The sequence below is a fragment of the Gouania willdenowi genome, chromosome 9, assembly GCF_900634775.1.
Source record: "Gouania willdenowi chromosome 9, fGouWil2.1, whole genome shotgun sequence".
Lineage (NCBI taxonomy): Eukaryota > Metazoa > Chordata > Actinopteri > Blenniiformes > Gobiesocidae > Gouania > Gouania willdenowi.
In genome coordinates this window covers 17,049,684-17,072,597 of record NC_041052.1, presented here as the reverse complement: position 1 = coordinate 17,072,597, position 22,914 = coordinate 17,049,684, and the positions used below count along the sequence as shown (strand labels likewise).

Sequence of the window (22,914 nt, the reverse complement as noted above, 5' to 3'; positions counted from 1 at the left end):
AGAATTTTACCAAAATTGTGCCTTATGTTTACAATTGATTGCTTTCTGAGCAATTTATTTTAGATCTGCAAGTAAAGCAATGATACAAACAGAAACATTTTATATTATATATGGTATATATTTTGATTCCTATTTTCCTTAAAGAGTAACTAAACCCCAAAACCACCATTTTCTGCTGAATACATATTTTGTATTAAGTAGTGCCGTTGATTGGTCCTGGTCCATCTCAACATTTCAGTAAAAGTATTTTAATTTAGTGTATTTTGTTGTAAATAGTAAGAGTGACTGCCCTTTATTGAAACCAGAGGGGTATTTCATCAAACCCAGCTCAGGGTTAAGTTTAACCTGAGAGTCCGGCTCTGTTAAGCCGGGTTCTAACTGGAACGGCCATTTCATCAACGAGAAAACACCTTGGTTACCATAGTAACACAGTCCTGGCGCAAACCAGGAGAAGGAAGGAACTAAAGACACCTCTGTGAAATTAATACATTTTTGTGAAATAATCGAACATTTCACAATATATGAAGGATATAATCGCTACGTGTGCGCAGCCACAGCATATTGAATGTCATTGTAAGGTAAACCTTTCACATGTTTTTATATGAAATCCAAACAATAACGCGGCCTGTAACCGTGTTCTTAAATACGATGTTATATTCCTTTTTTCGGACCTTCTTGCTCCTTTCTTTTTCACGGTTGCTGGCAGGTTAATATATATTTTTAAAAAAAAAGAACAAAAAACCTACGTGATCTTTGGCTGCAACACCCGTAGCTGTTCCATGCAATTAATGGATGAATATAAATCAGCGCGCACCCACACTGCGTAAAGACGCACTTTATGGCTTATTTGGCTCTGCTGGAGGACTTGGCGCAACGGAGACTCCGGAGGGAAAGGATCTTTCCAGACCAACAGGATCTATTGGCTGATGACGACGCCTGGCTTATGAGCCGTTTCCGCAGTGTTCTGTTGGACCTCCGTGATGCGTTGGGCCCGGCGTTACTGAGACGCACCAGAAGGAACCATGCCATTCCTGTCCCAGTTAAAGTTAGAAAGATATTCACAGATTCAGCTTTCCCGGACCAATAACTCATCAGCGGAACATTGCTTTTACAAAAACCGATTTCTCGTTGCATTCACAGCAAGGTGGACTGCAAGCTACAACCGGACTTTCCTCAAAACGAGCCCGTCCTCCGCGCTTGGGAATTTGTATTATCCTCTCCGCGGAGCCGACTGTGGCTGGAATGCAATGGGACCGTCTGCAAATTGCAACACCGGAAAAAGATACAAAAAATAAAAACCAATAACTTCACACAGGAAAGTGGTAGTGTCATGAAACATACAGCACACATAGTTGAACTCTAATTGATTATACTACAACACTTAGTTTTAATAAATATATTTTCATGTAATTTTAGTGATTTCTTAAATAAGTACTAAAATATGCAATAACTACTGTAACATGTTGTAGTGTCATCAAACTTACAGCACACATAGATTAACTCTTCATGATTATACTACAACACTTAGTTTCAACGGATGTGCTTTTATAAATATTAGTGTTTTGTTTTTCATTAAATAGTATAAAATATGCAATAACTGTACTATATCATGTAGTTTAAAAAAAACAAAACTCAGAGCACACATAGTTGAACTCTTCTTGATTATACTACAACACTTAGGTTTAATAAATATATTTTCATGTAATTTTAGTGATTTAAAAAATAAACTAGAACTGCAAGCAGTTATGAAAGGGGGCCAAGCCTTCCCGCGCGACTCGACCCACAGGTTTTGCAGAGCCCGTGGAAGTACGTCACGAAGGATTTATTTTGACCGAGATATGCAACAGCAATGCATTTTTATAGCTGGCTAGAAAAATTTACTCAGTAAATATTTGCGCATATTTTCAGCCAACAAAATTATTTTATCCACTTTAGATCAGGTCCAAATGAAGACTCTACCTGTCAAGTTTCATGCCGATTAGACAAAACCTCGAGTAATTCAAAAAAGTAGGTTTTTGATATGTAATGACTTACAAAAAGCAATATGTTGTGGCCTATGTCAGAAGATGCGACTCTATATGGGGAACTATGGGATATGAAGTTTTTGAAGATGTGAATTAAAATGTGAATGTTCGAGGCCAAAATGTGTTCGCAATTATAGCGCCACCTAGTGGTGCAATTTTTGGTATGGGTGGTCTGTGTTGTCTTCTATATCTACCCTGTAAATTTCACTGCCCTCAACATATTTCAGCAGAAATAAATGTTTGTTTACTTATGTGTTATGATGTAACAAGCCACTCCCACTTTGACCAATTGTGAATAACTTTGAGATATCGCCTCAGGAGGGACGCAAGATCATGCCCTCCAAATTTGGTAAAAATTGGTCTTTCCATTTAAGAGATATAAATATTCGTTATTTGTAGCGCCTCCTAGTGGCCTACATTAATTTGGCGCATTTCCTCACAGTCACATGCCAACTAAGGATCTCAGATTTGGTGTTAGCATTTATTTTGACTGAGATATGCGCCAGTTCGCATTTTTATTGCGAGCTAGAAAACTTTACTTGTTAATAATTTGCGCATAATTTACCCGAACAAACTCATTTTGATAACTGTATATCACGTCCAACTGAAGACTCTACGTGCCAAGTTTCACTCTGATTGGACAAAACCCCAAGGAGGAGTTCAAAAAGTAGGTTTTCCAGTTTTTGTAATTTTGCTCCCGAAAAGTTTAGGCGGAAATGGGCGTGGCCTAGTCCAGGTGATTCAGTGCTATTCAAGGAATCTGTGGACATTAAGGTTTTAAATGTGCAACAAACGGTGTGGGAGTTATTGGCAAAAATGGATTGAGCTTTGTTATAGCGCCACCTGCTGGCGGATATATGTGAATTTTTGCATCCAAGGTCCCCTTACGATTACAATAGGGTTCCGAGCACCGCTGGTTCTAAGAACCGCGTATGCTTACATACGCGGTTCCCTGGCCCCGCGGGCTTGGCCCCCTAAAAAACACATTACAATGTGCGCCACAGCTAGACTCGCGCTGTTGTTGAGCGGGCCATTGGGATGCTGAAGGGCAGATGGAGGTGCCTCGATGCCACAGGAGGGAGACTATCTTACACACCCGCAAAGGTGTGTAAGATAGTGAGGGCATGTACTGTGCTGCACAACATAGCACAAAAAATTAATGTGCCACCACCTGATTTTAACGTTGATCCCGAAGTGAACCCCCATCCCCCCCGTGTTCAAGACACATGACGCTGCTTTACGACAGCGGCTGGAAGTGATGAGACGCTTATAAAACACACGTAGAGTGACCATTTTTTATTTGTCCGCCAGTTTCTCAAGGGTGGAATTTATTTGGGTCCACACCTCTTTTATGCCCTTTAACTCCTTAGTTACTTCCCTGATGAAGTCTATTGTGTCCCTCTGCACCTGTAGGACTGCGTCTGTGAGGACTTGGCTGCTGCTGGAAGGCGCACAAGGTGCTGTGGAGCCCCTAGCCTCACTCACTCCAGGCACAGTACCACCAACCCAGCTGGAACACCCTGGGACTTAAGAAATGTTTTTTTTGTTTTTTGTTACAAGTCTAATTAAAATATTGTAAATGAAATTCAAACTATGCTTTATTTATATAATTACCTTCATCACGTGCTTCGGTGGATCGGACACCTTTGGTAGTTCGGGCACATGTGGAGCAGCCGCATCGGTATCACCCTCCGCCTCCACACCGCTCAGGAGGGATTCACCAATGATCCCCGCCAGCCTTTGGTCTGCGGGGCTAAGCTCCACCGTGCCCTGACAGATCGTCTTTTCCCAAACACTGACAGGTGTTAAGAACTTATCAAACTCACATGATCAGTGTGTTATCACATGCTTCAGTTCTGTGATAAATTGACTAAATAACACCATCTTTAACCCTTTACTACTTTTTAAATGTTCAAACCACAGAAACATGTCCGTCCTATGTTTTCACTGCTCAGTTACAGATGACGTCACATCCTGTTGGTGTCAGCAGTGGTTTCTATTGGCTGTTTATTCAGTCCTCACATCTAATCATTCAATTTGTGAATGAATGACATGCATTTAAGACAAACACTGTAAGCTGGCTTGGCTCAGCTGGGGAGCTCCAAACTGAGAAGAGTTTGATGGAATGGGAAAAGCCAGCACGGGCACAGATGGTTTAGCTAAACCAGGTTTAAACCGTAGGCCTGGCTCTCAACACTTTGATGAAATACCTTACAATTATTACAATTGGATTTTTCTTTTGGCCGGACCAATAAATCAACGGAATTTTGCGCCACAAACAAGCACAGTAGATTAGTTTAACATTGCATAGATTGTGCTTTTGTTTCATTTGTTTTTTCAAGCAGTGACAAAAAAAACTAAATAGTTGTGTAGTGTAAACTGGGTGTGTCTGAACTGCTTCAGGAGCCCCACCCATAAGGCATTTTTGTGTTTCCACTAGTGGCAGGTCAGCAAACCCTGGGGTTTAGTTATACTTGGTGAATATAGATGCTATGATGGGTCAAAAATTGACACCAAGTGTTCCTTTCAACAGTGGTCATTTAATAAAATACTACATAGCTCAGTTTCAAATACTTGCATGCATTACACCTTAGCATGTGGAAGTTTAAATAAAAAAATAAAAAAAATTGGCTGTCAATTTAAGTCCTTGAACTAAAGAGTGGCACCCCTGGATTAAAAGGTACATTTCCAGGTTTCGTTTAAGAGCAGTAATGAGTTTGTGCATTAAATCAGCCAAAACCTCTATTTGGATATTGTTCTCCTTAAAAAAAAAATAAAAAATTAAAAAAAAAAAAACCTACTTCTTACTGGGTGGATGGTCATGTTTGAAGACCCTAATTTTTCCCATCATTTGATGTTATTTATCTGCACTGACAGGATTTTAAAGCAAATAAACACAGGGGACAAGAAAATCCTGGGAATTTATTTTATTAAAAATATGGTGCTGTAAATCCTTCAATTGACAGATGAGACAGCTTCCTGTGAACAGAAACACAGCTTAGTATGCATCACCTCTGGTTTCTCTGCATTTGCAATTTGATATTTACCGTCTCCACTTTAGTCAGCAGTTCAGTCAAGTTTGTGTCCTTTGTCATATCTGCACCAGATTTACTAGAAGACAGAATAAGTCAAGGTCTTAAACTTTAAAATGGAGTCATCCATGACATCAGATCAGCAACAACCAGTCAAAGTTTAAACAGCAAAAAAAAAAAAAAAAAAAAAAGTAATTTACAGCCTTAGATTGTCAAATGCTGCAGTTTTGAGATCATGCAGTTTATTATAAGCAGAATTTCCTGACCCCACTTCAATGAGCAGAGAGCAAGTGTTTGATTTGGCTCAATTTGCATTCACACTGCACTAGAATAATTTCGCTGATGTTGTTTTAATACTATAAAACTTTACTCGAAGCCTAAAAGACTAAAACAGGCATTTTGACTACTTGACCCTAAAACCAAGACGAGGAAATGTCACTGCAGTAATTTTAAGTTAATCATTTTTAATCAATTGAAATTTTCTGTCACTTGTTTCAAAATTCAAGTTTTAATCTAGTTTAAGGCAAATTAACACTTGAATAGGAAAATTACGTTATTTTAGAAAAACTAAGTGGTATCAGATGAAATTAAAAGTGTCAATCCACACTTTAGCTTAATTTGGGCAGCAATTCCATTTTTTCATTAAAATCATCCACTAAAGTCATACCTCTTCCTGGCTTTCTTCCTCCTCTGAACGATCACTGCGATCACTATGACAGGCACCAGCAGCAGCCCGAGGCCAGCGGCAGCGTAGATCATGAATCTATGCTGACAGGAGTCTCCGCTGAACCCAAACGCACACGCACAAGTCCGCAGCCCTTCAATGTACACGCAGCGACCATTCCCCCCGCACAGACTCTGGTCGCACTGCGGGTCGTCCTCCATTAAGCCACTGGAGTTCAGCATGAAGGTCGAGGCTGTGACTTTTGTGATGGGAGGAGTGGGCGAAGGCAGGAAGGCACTACGGGGCCTGTTTGGTGCCAAGGACTTGGTTTTTGGAGATTTGTTCACACCTAAACTTGAAGATAAGGAGATGACCAAGAAAACAATCCTCTATGTCAGCATAATATAACATTGTGATTAAAAAATGTTTTCTCAAATTTTACTAGCAAAAATTAAAACGCTAGTCACAGCTTAAGATGTTTTTTTTTTTTTTTTTAAAGTGCATTACATCTTAAAAGCAAATGCTCATACATTTTTTCACTCACAGTTTTCGTCCGAGTGGTCGGCACAATCAACATGGCCATCGCAGAACTTCTCAGCAGGATGACAGGCTAGTAGACTCAGACAGGGCCGGCTGCCTGCGGGGCAGCTCTGCCCAGGGATGCAACGGGTGGCGTTCACCAGGACGTAGCCATGAGCGCACAGACAAGTCCGACCTTTGGAGGTGGCCAGGCACAAGTGCTGACAGTCACCGTTGTTTTTAGAGCATTGATTGGTCCCTGGTGAGTGAAGATCATGTAGTGTTTAGTTTCCACAAGGCTTTTACAGCCTGGCCTGTGAAAGCTGTCATCAGGTTGATCAGAAACCTGATGTAGATGTTTGCCAATTCACTTAAGGGTGGAACATCATATGTTTCATGCAACAAAACAAAGTGCTCTTTTCCCATCTTAAAGCTTTTAGCAGAAGAGCTTTTTGTAAAACTAACTTGATCTTCATACCTTAATAATAAAGTAGAAATCTATTAAACAATCCATTAAGGCACACTTGACCAGTGGCCGTGCACTGTAGCTGTTCCCACTCAACGTTCTTGAAGCCAAAATACGGAGCTCAGGTCCGCTTCCATCTTGCAAATTTGACGTCATTTGGCGTTAGAATCTGCGCAGTAGGATTTGGCGGGAGGAGCCCTGGTAACTTGCCCCGCCCATTTAGCATACTGCCCCGATGACTTGCACAGCTACGCCAAGAACATAAGTATAAGGGGGCGCTCTAAAAATAAAAGCTTCACATCCCCAGGAGCTTGTCCTGTCCATTTTTTACAGTCTACGCACTTGACAGAGCCAAGTTTGAGCTGCAGCCTTTTCAATTTTCATTTAAACACCAGTTTGTATTCCAAACCCCCCAATTTGGTGATGCTATCATATTTAAAAGCATGCATACATTAAAATCTGACTAATCAATCACTTGGACTTAAAAAAAAAAAAAAAGATCTTTGGATAAAAACTGTTTACTGCATCAAGTCTGTATCACTTATCCCATCATGCAAGAATATAACCATGCACATTTGTAATTTTACCTTTCTGACTGGACTTGCTAAAGGCCTTCAGACCAAGGACTTTCGTCCCAACCTCAAACCAAAGCTTGTTCTGCTGCTGTTCGTATTGGAACCAGAGTCGAGTCTTGTCTGATGGGAAGAATGTGGACAAAAGGTTGATTATTCGTACATGCACTAGAATATTTGCATGTGTTAAACCTATAAAAAGCATAGATGTGGAGCTGAATCATCCTTTACCGGTGACAGTCATCCACAGTAGAGTGTCATCATTCAGAGCCACAGCAGCCAAACCATCACCAACTTTCACCTCTTTGTATGAGGTTTTGTCCATCAGGGCTGAACCGATGGTTCCCAAACCTGGAAATGGATTAATGCATGTCACTTTATCACCCTCCGTTTAGTTGCAGGGGGAATATAAAAATCAATTTGGACAAACTTTTAGTAATATAGTAATAGTTTAGTCAAAAAATTAACACCCAACTCGATGTTTAAATTATTAATTATGTTCTTACTGGTGTCAGCCCAGTAAAGTGTTTTCCCATCAGGGGTGAAGACCAGAGAAGTGGGCCGGACTGCATCCTTCCACACCACCTCTCGATCTGCTCCATCCATGTTGGCGCACTCAACCGTTGTCACAGTAACTGCATCCTCCTCTGCAGCAGCCATGTTGGTGAAGCAGACTTTGCCACTGGGAGGATGGAGGGCGATGGACACCACCCGAACAATGCCTTCCTTAACCAGCACGGCCGTGTGCTCACCTGTGCTGGACGTCACCTGCAGGTGCGGCTGCTTGTTGCTACTCCAGAACACGTTAAGTGTCACCCAGTCCAGCGCCATGGCAGTGATGGCATCTCCCAGCAGTCGAAGGAGCTGACTCCTGGAAGCCAACGCAGAGCCCTTCAGATTAAAAGAGCTAAGTGAGGCAGTGCCGTCGTCTGTCAGGAACAGGATGTGGTCTCGTATGCTGTAGTCCAGGATGGCGGCTTCGTTGATGCTAGGCACCTGCAGGACCAAGTGTTCAGGCCAGCCCTTTAGATCAGTCACAGTGTGTCGGGACTGCATGTAGATCTGCAGAAAACCAAAGTGTCAAATTTAGTTAAAAGGGTGTGGTATAAACAACAGGGTTTATTAAATGTGTACATATTTTACTAAACAAGCAGCTTGTTAGGTGTAAAGATAACTAAAGACTGATGTTTGAAACAATCTACATTTATGACATCCTGGGAAACTGTATGAAACACTGGTGCAGTGGAATAGTAAAAACCTGGGTGACTGTAGAGGGCGACAGCAGCAGCATGAAGGCTGAATCCACCAGTCTGGAGCAGGTCAGGCCATCCTCTTCCAGCAGCAGACCAGAGGGACACTTGCATACTGGTTTGGGCCCCGGTGCGAGAACACACAGGTGGGAGCAGTCGGTCTTTGCACAGGGGCTTTTTGTGCTCGTCTGGAGTATTGGGTGGATGATCTGAAAAAAAGTGACGTCAGAAGCTGGGTTTAGAAAAACATCTGGCGGAAATAAATAATGCACTACATTATATTAACGCTTTCGTCGTTAATTCAAACGGTCCTCAGGACAATTAATGGGGTACATTTCAAATTTGTAACAGCTTTCTTTTTCACTTCATGGACTGGCAGACTAAAGCCTTTTTGATGAGAAAAAAAAAGAAACCTGTTGAATATAAGTGAAGTGCTCTACAGCAGTGTTGAGGCTGCTTAGTGGATTTTCACTGACCTTCACTGCGAAAGGCTGCTTCGGCCTTTTCAGGAGGACCTGCTGGTTCTTTCCGGTGAACTTCTGTGCGGACTGCACCACTCGCTTCTTGGCGTCGGACCAGTACAGCATGTCATTGAACACAGCCACGGAGAACGGGTTGGTCGTCTCCTTCATCTGCAGTATCTGTGAAGGTCAGACCATCAGGTTTTGCTATAATCCAGGATTTTTCTTAAAAACAAAAAAATAGGCAAAAATTTGAATGAAATTTTAACATTTGAAATACATTAAGATTTATTCGACGATTACATGTCAAAAGTCAGGCCAGTGTGCATTTATAGACCTACTGGAAACATTGGGTGCACGAGTGTTATGTTTACAACCACACTATCCGAGACCAAGACTTGCCAGAGACCAGAATGCACCGAGTTATTAGATAAAAGGTTCGTCAGTTAAATAACTTTTTTTAATTTCAGTTTCTTTTAAATACATTTGACGGAGAAAAAAGGTGCCTGCAAAAAATAAACTAAAATATTAAAACTACTGCTAAATTCACAATTATTCTACATATTTGAAAACAAGATTTTTATGTCAGCTGAATGTACAATAAGTGTTTAAAAGCATTTCTGCCAAGAAAAAAAACATGGCTGGCCACATACACACTGCAGTGTGTATGTTTCCACTTTTCTCTGCTTTTACAAATGTATCCTTTGTGGTTAGTGAAACCAAATTTCACAACCAACAAGTTAGCAGACACGTTTAGCTCCCGCCTCTCTCTCCTGTTTGTGTGTGTCACCCATCACATTAAGGAAGGTTGCAGTCATTATACGGGGTGGATTAAAGAATGAATAAAGGATTGTTTTATCCCGTTTTTCTCCTCGTTATTATCACATTATAAAAAAAGTTTAAAAACAGGAATTAGTGCCGTCTCGAACGGTCTTGAGGAAAAATCCAGAGTCCGGGCAGCCCAAGTCCAAGACAAGATCGAGTCAAAATGCTTCCGAATCCGAGACCTTTAAACTTTTGTCTCAAGACCGGTCTCAACAACTACAACACGACGAGTCCATCAGAGCGGAAATGTGTGGTACCCAAGGGACAGAAATAGATAAAAGACAAAGACAACAAGACAGACCACAAATCCTCTTTGCCAGTTATTTGTGATCCTGCCACAAATAACTCCTGATCACTTGCTTTAAAGAAATTTCTTGTACATTGCTGTGCTGTTGTATGCACAAAACAGACTGTGTGTAATGTACAAAGTCACCAGCTGCAGCTGTTTTAGAACCAGCTTAAGGATTTAGAATTTGGGAATCTTGATCAATTTCAAATATCGATAATCACTTCCTTAAAATTTGTATTAAAATCTTTATTAGTTTTATGGTCACAGACATAATGCTAGCCAAAACAAAACCTCCTTTGCAGAGGTAAAGATACAAAGGACACAAACTATGTTAAAGCAATACAGAGAGTGAGTGGAAACAGCCATCAGGATTAAAAGATGTGCAGACATGACAAAAATGAGTGAAATAAAGTACATGAGAAACATCAAGATGGAGCCAAGCCTTTTACAAATAAAATTTAAGACCTGTTGACAGGAGACCAACAGACCTGAACAATAGGAGACAATTGAGGCTTTAAAGGACTGATTTTTTTTCAGAGCTGAAAAAGTTTGTTTTTTCCCCGGCGCACAATGAGTGCTGTGTTTCAGTAAGTTTGGTGATCTACCTGAACGTTGTCTCCATCCAGTGTGGTGGAGCCAATGGCCTTCAGCCTCTCATCGGTCCAGTAGACCCTCTCAGAGATGGTGTCCACAGCCACACCTCCAGGCCAGCCCAGACCAGTGGTCACCACGGCTCTCCTCTCAGAGCCGTCCATTCCAGCACGCTCAATTTTCACCTCGTTACCAATCTCCGACCAGAACATCAGCCTGGACAAACGACTCTTTAGTGCAGCATTTGAAAGCTGACGTGTCAATGAGGCCGTACCAACCCTTTCTGTGGAAACAGAGCCAGGGACCGAGGCTGGTCCAGATCTTCATCCAGGATGATGCAGAGTTCCTCAGACTTCTCCAATGTGGGGGAGATTCTGGCAGCCACGATCTGACTGTTCACGCCATCGATCCAGTAGATGTTCCTCCCGAGCCAGTCCACAGCTACAGAGTCAGCCCGAACACCTGAGAGCAGGACGTCATTCAGACCAGTGGAACAGCTCCATGCCCAATCTGACTTATAGATGTAGTTCAGGTTTGTACCATTGTTGACATTTTTTGATATTCATAACAAAGTGTCCACATTATTAAGTTTTGATAATTCTAACCTTTGTTAGTCTTAAATGATATAGGCCTATTGCAGGTCAGTAATTAATCTTCATTACACGTTTCTTTGAATTTGAACTGTTTGGAGGTTGATTCAAGCATTGTCCTTTCCAGTGACGTGCAGTCTGGGTAGGCAAGGTAGGCAGTGCTTACCCAAGGGTGAATTGATATTTTGATTTGTTTTAATTATAAATTATCTATTTTTCCATTTCATAGCTTACAGTACCTATAAGTTTGAAAGTGTCCGCATTTTGTGCGTTTCATAGCCCAAATTAGTAAATAGCACCATTTCCTGGAACAGCTGCAGTCTGCTGTAAGGCAGGAGGAGGCCACGCCCCTCCCAAAAGCACTTGGCTGCTCTGCCTCTGTTTCCATAGCATGTTTTTATGTCTTTGCGCATGCGCAGTCAGTTCCCCAAAATGAAAACCATTTAAGTAAAAAGGCAGCTCTCTATGCTGCCTTTGGACGTAACCGCACTATACTAAATGCTATACGCAAGTTCACAGTGCATTAGTGAATTGATATCACGTGACCGCTGCTGCTACGTTCTCTCTCGCTCTAGCGAGTGGGCGGGATAACACTACAAGCAGGATGACAGCGCTAGAGACGATAAAGAAACTTTCTTTTGAGGAAAAACGACAGTTTTTAAAAGATGGGAGACCAACATCTGAGCTACCAGACCTTCAGCAAATGTCGGTCAGAAAATTGTTTGTATTTTTCAGTGAGTGAAGGATTGACTGTGGATGCGCCTCACTGAGGCTGTTTCGAGTTGTTGTGATTTTCTGTGTTTCCAACACAAACAAAGGATGCGCTGCTGTGTCATGAGATATATCTTGTTGGGAGAGTATGGAGGCTATATTAAATAATTGTTTATGTTTCTTTAATGGTGTTTATGATGTTGATTTTGTTAGATGCTAAATGCTTGTTCATGTGGTTTTTTTTTATTATGAATTTTATATTTTGATAAGCGCATTGAGATGACTGTTCTAAATTACTGTATACAAATCAAGTTGAATTGAATTAACACTTGCAAGTAGAAACATATGAAATTGTCATTGTGGTCTTGATTTGCAACGCCCTGCCTACCCAACCCTAGTGGTCATGGCACGTCACTGATCCTTTCAGACCATTACTGAGGGACAAACCTCTGATCAGTGTTCCTGTGGTCTTCTGGTCCAGTGAGGACCACCTAATGCTGTCCGAGTCCAGCCCAACCCAGAAGACCTTTTGATCCCTCCAGCTGTAGTCCAAAGATAAAATGATCTTCTTAGCTGACGAGGTCAGGATGTCGAGGTTGCCGCTGCGCAGGCCGTACAGATAGAGGTCACTCTGCACTGAGGTCAGGAGGAAGGGCTCACCTGAGGGAAGGATTTAAACATTTTTTAATAATCCATTAAGTTTATATTATTCTCATTTTGTGAACAATTGTATGTTTAGTGAGTTCTAGAAACCAAATTCCCAACAGCAGTACAAAAGGTAAATGAGAAACTAGAAAATGGCAAATCCGTAACAGCAGCTGTATTTAATGCGTCCAACATTGATTTAGAAAATGGAGTCAAAGCATTAATGATTGCCTTATGTGAACATGTGTACCCATTACGATCCTCACTAAAGTCATAATTAGAGACGGTGATGTTAAACACATCGTCCTTTTACCTGTGACCTTGCATTGCCGTTCATCGGCCTCCATGATGAATCCTGGCAGACAGTCACAGCGATACGAGCCAACCAAGTTCACACAGCGCTGACTGCAGACTCCAGAATGTGTTCCTCCTTCACACTCATCGACATCTGCACAGGTCTGTCCATCGTCCATGAGCTGAAATCCTGCCTCACACCCACAGATCTACACAAAGTACACTGTTCAACACTACATCCACAGAGCTGCACAAACACAGACCAGTGCGCCCAGAGCTCCTATAATTAAGTGTATTTGGTCTTATAAGCTTCAGAGCTTGAATGCTCTCATCTAAATCAGCATAAGTCTATTCGTTTAAGTATTTTGAGCTTCATGGATGATTAGATCTGTGCATCTTCTGCTCCTCACCGGTCCTTGGGGTGTGCTGTAGCACCTATGAGAGCAGCGTTTGATTTCCTCCTCTGAGCACTTTTTCTCACAGTTTTCTCCCTCGTCTGAGCTGTCAGAACAGTTGGCGATGCCGTTGCACACTAGCAATGGATCCAGACAATCCTGGTTGCCACACTGGTACTGATGAGGGAGGCATTTCTTCAACTCACCTAGAGATCCAAAAACATCCACATTAACTTACTGTAGGTCCAAACAGTTCATTTACCAGTATGTAGTCATGAGCAAATACCCACACAAATGACAGCTAATTCTTACAGGTAGGATCATATTACAGCTACATGAGTCATCATTCAACTCACATTCAGCCTCGTCGCTGCTGTCGTCACAGTCAGTCATCCCGTCACACTTCCAGGTCACTGGGATGCACTTGGTCTTTGATTTACATGACCACTGGAAGTCTTCGCAGGTCACAGGAGCAGCAGAACAATCCTATAGAAAATGATTTCAGAGAAAACTTCAGACTTGGAGTAATATTGTCTTAGACTCTTTAAGGCAGTTTACATCACTAAATTACAATTGTTTTAAAAAAACATTTGTTCTGGTCCCATAATGTGACCAGTGACTTGCAGTCAGCATAACCTTTGATGATTGATCAAAAGAAATAACTTCATCATATGTTGACATTTGGCCACTTATTCATCAGAATCAGAATCATCTTTATTCGCCAAGTGTATGTTGTACACACGAGGAATTTGACTCGGTCAACTGTGCTCTCTCCAATAGTGAAAACAAAAATTTTTCAACAATAAACAATCAGCTAGAAAAGATGATAAGTATAAACATAAGTATAAATATAAACAGTAGTTAGACTAGAATGTGCAAACAAGATAATAATAATAATAATAATAATAATAATAATAATAATAATATTATAAAAAATAAATAAATAGATACAAAATAAAAATTAAAAAATAAGATAAAAGAAGGAAAATAATAGAAAAGAAAGATAATAATAAAATATAATAATAATAAAAGGAAAATAGTGCAGTAGAGCATTGATAAGTAGTGCAGTAGAACATTTAAATTAAAGGTATGTACATGAACATTCTCAGTGTCAGATTGATCCAAGGTTGTTATGTTTGGTTCCAGGGTTTTTTCACAGAAACAGGACTGACACTCTTTGACTGTTTAGTGTTGATCAGAGTGACAGCCTGGGGGAAGAAACTGTTTTTATGGCGGGTTGTTTTGGCGTACAGTGATCTGTAGCGTCTGCCAGAGGGGAGGAGTTTAAACAGATTGTGTGCAGGGTGTGAGGGGTCTGCAGTGATGCTACCTGCCCGTTTCCTGACCCTGGACAGGTATAAGTCTTGGATGGAGGGCAGATCAACACCAATGATCTTTTCTGCAGTCCTGACTATCCTTTGTAGTCTGTGTCTGTCTAGTTTGGTTGAAGATCCAAACCAGACAGTGATGGAGGTGCACAGAACAGATTGAATGATGGAGGTGTAGAACATGATCAGCAGCTCCTGGGGCAGGTTGAACTTCCTCAGCTGACGCAGAAGTACATCCTCTTCTGTGCCTTTTTCCTGGTTGAGTCTATGCAGCATATTAATATTTTGTGTCCAAATATGTAAACCGACTACCTCACCTATGATTGAAGACTAAACTGTATGTCTTAGGTGACACCCCATTATATTAACCTTCCCCCATGCACACAGTAACTGACACTTGCACAGCCCCTCCTTTACCACCATTTAATCCATGTACCAGTACAATTCAGTTTACTGGTTCCATAATGCATACTGGTTTTACAGCACCAGGCTGATCCCACCATGGTGCTCCACAGGAAATCATTCCTGACTTGATGATCAAACTTTACAATTCATCACTGTAACCTCAGCTTTTAAGTGTCTGCATTATTAATCTCATTTTACTTCTTTAATGTGTACTTAATCTTTATTTAATTAACACTCTTATGTACGTTTTTTCTCTCACATTTAATTACTTTTATTTGTAATATTTTTTGAGCAGCTGTAACAACTAAATTCTTTCTGGGATAAATAATGGACAACTGATCATTTTTTTTTTTTTTTAAACTTTGATTCTTCTCACCTTCTCGTCTGTGCCATCCTTGCAGTCCTGGTCTCCATCACAGATCCACTCCTGCACCAGGCACTCCTTGCTCTGAGGGCATTGGTGTTTGGTGGTGCAGACCGGGGTTTTGATGCAGTTCTTCTCATCTGAGCCATCCCAGCAGTCCGTGTGGCCGTCACAGGTCATTTTTGCAGACACACACTGACCACTGGTGCATCTGAACTCTGCAGCACTGCAGGCCTCTACAACTGCAGCCAAAGAGACGAACCGTAGTCACAGGAACAAGTAGAGCTATTATTAAACTGAATAACCACTGACCTGGATTCAAGATCCACTCAGGTCATGAGTTAAACTCTAAGCTACTTTCAGACCACATTTTTGTGGCATTTACTCAAATGGGCAAAGTGACCATTTTAACTTTTTAGGCACAGATGCAGAATACATTTATATTTAGCATTTTAGATAAACTGAAAGTGAACACTTTGTTACTATATAAAGTTAGCAATATCTGCTTTTTAGTGTAAAATTAATCAGAAATCCCTTTCAAAATATTATACTTTGTAATTGACTCAAAAAAAAAATAACGCCAACATTTGGGTCAAAACTTACGATTGAAGACCTGGTTTTATACCTACCGCAGTTTGCCTCGTCACTGCCATCCCCGCAGTCCCTCTCCCCATCACACAGGAAGCTGGTAGGGATGCAGCGAGTCTTGTCGGCACACTGATGAGCGCAGCCGTCCACCGCCTGTTTGCACTCAAGTTCATCTGAGCCGTCCTGACATTGAGGCAAGCCGTCACACGCCTTACTCTGAGCTATACACTTTTTACCATGAGCGCACTGGAACTGATCTGTAGAGACAAAATGAACCGTCTTTAATATGTTTAAACAATATAATCTTAATGGGGCAAGCTGAACCGATGTATTGAATGGAGCCAAAGAAGGTGCTTTAAAAGCTTAGTGTTCTTTTTTTACTTTGAGGAGCTTGCAGATGCAGTTGTCAGAAGTGGCTTCAACTTCTCCAGCAGCTTGAATTTTCAACGAAGGTTTCAAGTGCAGCCTAGTTTAGGAGTTACATTTTTGTAAGCACAATAATTGTGACTTTGGGTTACCCCAACCAAATGAAACCATAACTAGCCATTATATTTAGTTAAACAGCTTTTACCAACCCAAAGGTTGCCATTGACGTGAGGGGCCAATAATACAGAGGGGATGTGGTCATGATGAGGTTTCAAGTTTATTTCAAGCTGAGGTAATTAAGCGATCACATAGATTCAACTAATTTCCAAACAAAGTTTCAGTGCTTGTCACAATGTGATCAAACTGGTTTAAATCCTTAATGGTGTGCGTAGTAAGAGTACTGAATCTAAGGATTCTAAGTTATGGAAATGTGATAATTAAGGAATGCTGCCGACTCTATGTCTAATGCCTCAGAGGTTTCCACATTCAGGATTATCTTTAAGCTCCATGACAGTTGGACTGTGATTCACCATAGTGAGGAGGAACTGTGTCATTGTGCCAAGGCCAATCAATCAATCTTATTTGTATAGCGCCAAATCATAACCAATGGTATCTCAAGACACTTTACAGTAGAGCAGTCTTAAGGACGGACTCTTCATTTTATGGATACACACATATGCATATATACGTATATGCACAGACATATGTATCCCACACCCAACATGAATTCATCATGGCGGCAAGGAAAACCTTCTGTTAAGCAGCAGGAACCTTGTGTGGATCCCATTCCTATGATGAACAGCCATCCACGTTATGCTGTGTTGGGTGTGTGCAGAGGAGAGGGTGGAGACAGTTGTTGAGACTCTGTAACTCCACACTAAGGATCCCACGGACCTGCAAGACAAAAGCCAGAAGGAGTACAGGAGCAAACACACAAGGGAAGAAGCAGACATAGAGGGAGTGTTTGAGAGAGGAATGGGACCCTCTCCGGTCTCTCTCTAACCTAAATGACCTCTCTCTTAACTCCCTCTCCAACCGAGCATGCCAGACCCCCCCACTGGCAGTCTATGCCTATTGCATCTTAACTATGAGCTGGTTCCTAACTAAAAGCTTTACCAGAGAGGAATGTTTTGAGCCTAACCTTAAAGGTAGAGAGGGTGTCTGCTCCCCGAACCGTGGTTGGTAGATGGTTCCAGAGAAGTGGGGCCTGATAACTGAAAGCTCTTCCTCCTATACTACTTTTAGAGACAAATGGAACAACGAGTAGTCCAGCATTTTCAGAGCGTAGTGTTCTGGGGGGATTGTATGGCACTACAAGCTCCTTGAGATAGACTGGTGCCTGTCCATTTAGGGCTTTATAAGTGAGAAGAAGAATCTTGAATTCTATTCTATATTTTATGGGAAGCCAATGCAGAGAGGCTAATACAGGAGTAATGTGATCTCTTCTCCTAGTTTTAGTCAGTACACGTGCTACAGCATTTTGAACCAGCTGAAGTGTCTTAAGCGACTTGCTCGGGCAGCCTACTAAAAGAGAATTACAATAATCCAGTCGAGCGGTAACAAAAGCATGGACTAGCTTTTCGGCGTCGCCCTGAGACAGGATAGATCTGATTTTAGCAATGTTACGGAGATGAAAGAAGGCAGTTCTTGAAGTTTGTTTTATGTGAGAGTTTAAGGATAAATCCTGATCAAATAGAACCCCAAGGTTTCTGACAGTTGTGCTTCGTGCCAGAGTAATGCCATCTAGGGCAGTTAGGCTAGCATAGGTTTCTCTAAGGTGTCGTGGGCCCAGTATAATGACCTCAGTCTTGTCTGAGTTAGGAAGAAGAAAATTTTGGTCCATCCAGGCCCTAATGTCCTTTAGACAGGCCTCAAGTTTAGATAGCTGATTTGTCTCACCTGGCTTCATTGATACATACAGTTGGGTATCATCAGCATAACAGTGAAAGTTAAGAGTATTTTCTCATAACATTACCAAGGGGGATCATATAGATACAGAAGAGGATTGGACCTAGCACAGAGCCCTGAGGAACCCCGTAGCTTACTTTAGTGTACACAGAAGACCTATTATTCACGTGTACAAACTGGTACCCATCAGACAGGTAGGACTTAAACCAGTTTAGGGCAGTCCCTGTGATTCCAAGTAATTCCTCTAATCTCTCTAGTAAAATATAGTGATCTATAGTGTCAAAAGCTGCACTAAGATCTAATAAAACCAGCACTGAGAGTCATCCTTCATCTGAAGCCCAGAGTAGATCATTAGTTACTTTAACTAAAGCAGTCTCTGTGCTGTGTTGAGCTCTAAAACCTGACTGGAAGTCCTCAAACAGGCTGTTGTTTTGAAGGAAGTCACAGAGCTGAGCCGCCACAGCTTTCTCAAGAATCTTTGAAATAAAAGGAAAATTAGATATAGGCCTGTAGTTTGCTAAAGTGCTGGAATCAAGAGTAGGTTTTTTGAGAAGGGGTTTGGTTACAGCTACTTTAAAGGACTGTGGCACGTAGCCTATTGATAGGGATATATTTAGTTCCTGAAGTCCTATATGTGTGAAACAGTTTAGGTTAGGCCTATTTACATTTAATGGTACAGCAGGCCCAGGTGAAGGCAGGGAGTGGCTAATTTTATCTCTAATCTTATGAATTTTATCGTTAAAAAATGTCCTTAAGTCCTCACAGCTGAGGGCTAGAGGAATCATGGGCTCAATAGAGCTCTCACTTTGTGTTAGCCTGGCTACAGTGCTGAAAAGGTACCTCGGATTATTTTTATTTTCTTCAATTAGTGAGGAGTAGTATGTAGATCGACTATGTCGTAAGGCTGTCATGTATTTACTATGGCTTTCTTGCCAGAGTATTCGTGACTCCTCTGTTTTATTGGAGCACCACATTTGTTTAGCCAAAACAATCTTAATCACCAGGCTTTAACACACCTACTCATGAATCAGTGCACAGTCTCCTTTCTTCCATATAAATAAGACCTGGACTTGCAACATCTGGTTTTTGAATCCCACACATGATTCTTTAGTATTATTTTGAAAACTTCCATTTATAAAACTTAATTGAGTTTTATTAAAATGGGTCATTAAATGATCAAACGTATGGTGAAGCTGTTTTCTAGATGCTTAAAATGGCTGCATAAAACTGCTGAATATGCTGTGTTCATGAAAGACTAAAATTAACTGGACTCACCTGCTAGTCTCCAGTTTAACTGATGGATATCAGAACTATTGAAGGTTCAGAGATTATCTACCAGTGAATTACAAATTAAAGTGCATAAAATATCATTAAGTTTAACAGCAGATGTGCATAATTAGCCCACTTTTATTTATTTCTCAAAAACACTCACTAAGCTTAAACCATTTCACAATTAAACTTGAAAAACAGTTTTGTTTATGGATAAATTATCAATGAGATTCATAGTTACAGAGAACGAGGCCTTGTAGGAACACAAAAATAAATCATAAAATGTAGGCATCAAAACTCTGAAGCTTTGACTTTCATCATCAACTTTGATGGAGTAAAAGGTGATGAGCCACCACTGAATCTGATTTTAAATACTATAACAAGGTGAATCAATTCGTACCCTTTTCACATCGTGTGTCACACTCATCCTCATCAGATCCATCCTTGCAGTCAGTTTCTCCGTCACAGACGTGGCTGTACCGGACGCACTCCTTGTTGTCTCTGCAGGGTTTGGATCCCAGTAAACACTTGATGGGCCTCGACTGGACAGCAGTGAAACCAGGAGCAGATGTGGCACTGGTCCCATCTTCTTCCAGGTCCTCTGATGTGGAGACAAAGAAACATGAGAACACAACCTCCTGGACCTAATGATAGAGATGTGAACACGTCCTTACCACAGTTGGCCTCGTCGGTGCCGTCCAAACAGTCTGCCTCTCCATCACAGAGGAAACTCGTTGGCAGGCAGCGTCTGCCGCCGTCACATGGATGGACACACTCCTCGCTGTGCTTCTTGCAGTCGGCTTCATCCGAGCGGTCCTGACACTGAGGCACACCATCACACACCTGATCCTTTGCTATGCACATCCTACCATGGGCGCACTGGAACTGATCTGTTCACATGGACATGAAATCATCTTATACAGTAATACTAGTGACTAGTATTACTGTATCTTACATTTTCTGTCCATACCGAGTAGGATGCCAGGCATCACTGGACTAAGTCAAAAGAATGCAGTCATTATTATGATATTGTAACAGACTGAGTCCGAATGTAGTTTATTCAATGAGTGTTGTGGTTTCCCATGGTCATGAAGGCATCATTGTTACATGCAGCTTTCTCTGCCAATGTTCGTCTTCGTTTACATGTGTTCTGCGTGTTGCTTAACTGGGAGGCTGGAAAAGGGCGGACGTAAGCGGAGAATGGGAGAATATTTGCTTCCCACAGGTGTTGATGAGATAGATGACGGAGTATGACAGTTCATTTTTTGTTTTGTTTATTTTGGCTTTGGCGGGCCAGATTAAAAAGACCAACGGGCCGAATGTGGCCCGCAGGCCGTAGTTTGCCCAAGCATGTACTAGTGGATCAACAAATAGGCTTCACTTAGTTTAGTTTGTGTACACGATGAGGTTTGAGCACATGTTACTGATGCAGTTTATCTGCCTTTTGTCTTGTTGCTAGGCTGGAATCCATTCTAATCTATTATTCAATGCACTCATGAAAAGTTGAACCCTTATTGTAGTCTAGTTGGTCATTTCCTCACCAAGTATTATTAAATGGACTGGTTTAAGCATAATGTGTGAACAGTCTTCATTCCACTTTTTTTTTTATATACCTTAAATCATTTTGTGCTTTATTGATACCATTTACTCTTCATATTAAATGTTTATTCCAATATTCATTAATATGATCCAGTCCTTTTTTTGATGCATTTAGTTCACACATGAACTTTTAAATTCCTGGATGTTAAGTCCTCATTCCTTGTTTTTATGATTTTTTTAGTTTTAATTTTGTGGGTTTAATAAGACATTTTGTCACCAATTTAGGTATTCATATTTGCCATTTTTAATGTTTCTTTTTTTTTTTATCTCATTTGATGCATTTAATCTTCATTTTGTTCATTTTTCCATGCATTTATTCTTTTTCCCAGTATCTTTCGTCACTTTCAGGTGTATTCATCTTCATTCCTTGTTTTATCCCGCAATGCGTTCGTTTTTGACACCAACATTAGATTCAGGTGTGTTCATTAAAGCAGGGAGATATCTAGAACATGCAGGACAGAGGCTCTCCAGCACCCAAGGTTTAAGCCTTATGTTGGCGAGTCATTTCATTAATCCTGAAGAATAACTCCTCATACCTGCACTGCATGTTGACTCACAGCCCTCTTCATCTGATCCATCACTACAGTCCACCTCTCCATCACACACATGGCTGTAAGGGACACACTCCGCTCCATCCCTGCACAGTTTGAAGCCCTGGGTGCACTTCAAAGGACTGCTCCCACCTGAAACCGCTGTGTGCAATGACGAAACGATGAAAACACGTGGATCCACTGCTACTGTTGTGAAACACAAAGCCTTTAATAATCCACATGGTTCACCTTGTAGGAACTGTGACCACACCAGTGCCCACAGGAATAGGCATCCTCCCATTGCAGCAGACAAACAGACTGAAACATGTTGCACGGCAGAGCAGCTTTTTATCTAGACAGCAGGTGAGCTCAGTGTGAGCTGATTGAACACCTGAGAGGGGGAGGAGCCTCTGATGGAGCTGATACATTCAGATTATAGTTTATTCATTTAGAAAAAGTATTATCTTGTAACCATACATGTTTGTTTGTTTTTGAAAAGAATCACTTTTAATACTTTTTCTCATTACAACTACAGTAAATGTATGAGGATAATTATTTTTGAAAGATTTTTTTCTGATCTACAAATGTAAATATAATAGGGACCGTTATGATTTTCATTCATATACTTGTCATTGTATGTGTAATAATTTGTTTATGGGTTCACACTGTATTACACAGGAACTGATCATTGTTTGTGACTCAGGGGACAGTTATGGATTCCAACTGGAAAAGTGCAGGGTTTTTGTTCAAGTGAATTATGGCTTTAGTATAGTCAGCTCGCCTGGTATGGTCATATTTGTTAATCAATATGTGTTCTATTGTATGTAGATATGTAATTTGTCATTGAATACATATACACAATACAGTCCATTGATAGATAGATAGAAATAAGCTGTAATAATTTGAACTAATTAATGGTCATATTCAATATGAATGAATGAATGGGCCTACTTTAGTTCATACGACAAATTGAAATAAAATAAATACATCTAAATATGAATGCAAATACTAGGAGCTTGTGAATTAATGTTATGTTGATGAATAATATTTTACTCCGTTACAATAATTACTATAATACAATTATATATTATGTATTAATGACAGTATATCGTACAACTGAAATATATTGCAGTGGCAATTTATTAAACCATGTTTTTCTGCTAAAAACAAATGTATTTGAGTATGAAGTAGTGTTGTCCATCTTTTCACATTGTCAAAGTTTTTCTCAA

At 40.8% G+C, this 22,914-nt stretch overlaps 1 protein-coding gene across 1 annotated transcript; it reads right to left on the bottom strand.

The window, feature by feature from the left end:
- Positions 1-3,261: 3,261 nt before the first annotated feature.
- lrp13 (low-density lipoprotein receptor related-protein 13) lies at positions 3,262-22,069 on the bottom strand. The gene is made up of 22 exons (XM_028456943.1): positions 21,935-22,069; positions 21,692-21,847; positions 20,223-20,446; positions 19,957-20,191; positions 16,055-16,270; positions 15,438-15,667; positions 13,685-13,814; positions 13,344-13,534; positions 12,953-13,142; positions 12,442-12,654; positions 10,972-11,155; positions 10,708-10,909; positions 9,004-9,168; positions 8,536-8,736; positions 7,784-8,339; positions 7,509-7,628; positions 7,293-7,400; positions 6,265-6,498; positions 5,724-6,069; positions 5,072-5,135; positions 3,639-3,806; positions 3,262-3,273 (listed from the first exon to the last, which is right to left on the bottom strand). The coding sequence occupies exons 1-22, from the start codon at positions 21,984-21,986 to the stop codon at positions 3,262-3,264; spliced, it is 4,197 nt and encodes a 1,398-aa protein (XP_028312744.1). The 5' UTR covers positions 21,987-22,069.
- Between the last annotated feature and the right edge of the window lie 845 nt (positions 22,070-22,914).

Excerpts from the sequence above, each read along its gene's own strand:
- lrp13 (XM_028456943.1), bottom strand. The coding sequence starts at position 21,986 with ATGGGAGGATGCCTATTCCTGTGGGCACTGGTGTGGTCACAGTTCCTA. Across the intron at positions 13,143-13,343 it reads ACAGCACACCCCAAGGACCG|ATCTGTGGGTGTGAGGCAGG; the intron begins GTGAGGAGCAGA and ends TACTTTGTGTAG. Across the intron at positions 3,807-5,071 it reads TGCTGACTAAAGTGGAGACG|ACGATCTGTCAGGGCACGGT; the intron begins GTAAATATCAAA and ends GTTTGGGAAAAG.